The 1,664-nt window shown below is 44.7% G+C and overlaps 1 protein-coding gene across 1 annotated transcript in view; it reads left to right on the forward strand.

The window, feature by feature from the left end:
* The first annotated feature begins 656 nt into the window (after positions 1–656).
* Positions 657–1,664, forward strand: part of LOC107692222 (uncharacterized) — a 6,612-nt gene continuing 5,604 nt past the window's right edge. Inside the window, exon 1 of the mRNA XM_016491186.1 lies at positions 657–1,347. Coding sequence (XP_016346672.1) covers positions 718–1,347 — 630 coding nt within the window. The 5' untranslated portion in view covers positions 657–717. The remainder of the gene's footprint in view (positions 1,348–1,664) is intronic.

Consider the following 1,664-nt stretch of genomic DNA (forward strand, 5'->3'; position numbering starts at 1 on the left):
CGCTAGTGCGTCTCTTGAGATCAGGGGAGTGAGGTTTACCTGCACAGCACCTACTCGCTGGCCTCCGTTACATTTACACACATCCGCGTAAACGGCCAAAAATGCTGCATTATGTATGCCAGGCCAGTAGTTGGCGCTGTCACCTTGTTAGTAAACAGTACCTGTAGGGAAGTGACGATTATATGTATATGATGCGCTTCCGCTGTTGGTTAATATTGGTTTAGTAAATCCACACTTTGCTGAAGAAGCGTTAGCAAACTCTTGAGCAGCAACAACAGTACCATGTACTCCGCCATTGTTGTTTATGTTTGTTCGCGCTTGCCTTTAAAATCGACACGTACTGCACATGTCTACATACCTAACACGTACTACAAACGCGCATGATGTCACCGTTTTCAAAGATTCCCGTTTTGGGTGTTTACACGAAAACGATAACGGTGGCATTTTCAAAAACTTGCACTTTGGCGTTGTGGGGTTGCGCAAGATAGCGGCAACAACAGTACCAAAAAAAACAGAGGAAGCAATTATGTGCAGCTGATGCATATATCCTTTCCATTCCCAAGTTTTAACTTAAAATTAAACCTGGTCGCAAAGATATCGTTTAATTATGCATTAGGCATTTTTGTTTTCTTTTTTTTTTTTTTAGCAAAGTCGCTTATAGTTTTGCTTTGTTTAATTTAAGTTTTCTAACTTGACGGCCGTTAAGTCTTCTTGCACATGGATGCTGCGAAGTGCATGATGAAGCGCAAAGGGAAAAATAAGTGCTCTACTTCTAATGTCCATACGGAAGAAATGGAAATTGGCATTCCTCTCGTTGCTGGAGTTGAAGCTACCTCACATTTCATAACTGACCATGAATACAGCCAACAATGTCCCGATCTCTCTCGGAGTGAGAGTCCAGTCCTCGAGTCAGCGTGTGACTCTAACCAAGATACGCCTGTGAAACCTCAGCAAAAGAAATCTCGAGGAGACATTTCGCTGACAGAATTGCAAGATAACATAATTGTGGCTTTGACATCTAAAATCAAGGAGAGTGCAGACAATCTCGGTAAAATGATAACCAAAAACACCGTGAGTATTGAGGGTCTCAAGAAGTCGATTGACTTTGTGTTTGAAGAAGTCAATGCATTGAAAACCGACATGAAAAAATGTAAATCTACTGTGAATCTGAATAATACCAAGATCTCTGAGCTTGAGCAAAAACTGAATGAAACCGAACGATATCAGCGCAGATGGAATCTTCGTCTGTACGGAATCCCCGAGCAATCTGATGAAAACATCAAGCTGAAGGTTTCCAACATCTGTGCTGCAGTTGTTCCTGACTCAAACGTGGCGATTCAAGCTGACATCGATATTGCGCATCGTCTGGGAAAGCTGGACAACAGGCCAAGACCGGTGATTATTCGCTTCGCGAAAAGATCTACGCGGGATCTGGTGTGGAGGCAAGCAAAACACTCCGATTACCTCAGGAACCAACTGTAGTGGCTCAAAAGTGGGGCCCTTCAGGGCCCTCAGCAGAGTGGCCAGGTCCCATGAAGGGACGGTAGCGGACGAGGCGGATTCAGCCTCTTTGCACCCTACAGGAAGCGGATGACTGCGCCATTTCTGCCCACCGATATAGAGGCCGCTATAGCCGCCACATAGACTTTGAGCGTGGATGGGGA

The sequence above is a fragment of the Sinocyclocheilus anshuiensis genome, unplaced genomic scaffold (assembly GCF_001515605.1).
Source record: "Sinocyclocheilus anshuiensis isolate Anshui unplaced genomic scaffold, SAMN03320099.WGS_v1.1 scaffold859, whole genome shotgun sequence".
NCBI classification, from domain to species: Eukaryota; Metazoa; Chordata; class Actinopteri; order Cypriniformes; family Cyprinidae; genus Sinocyclocheilus; species Sinocyclocheilus anshuiensis.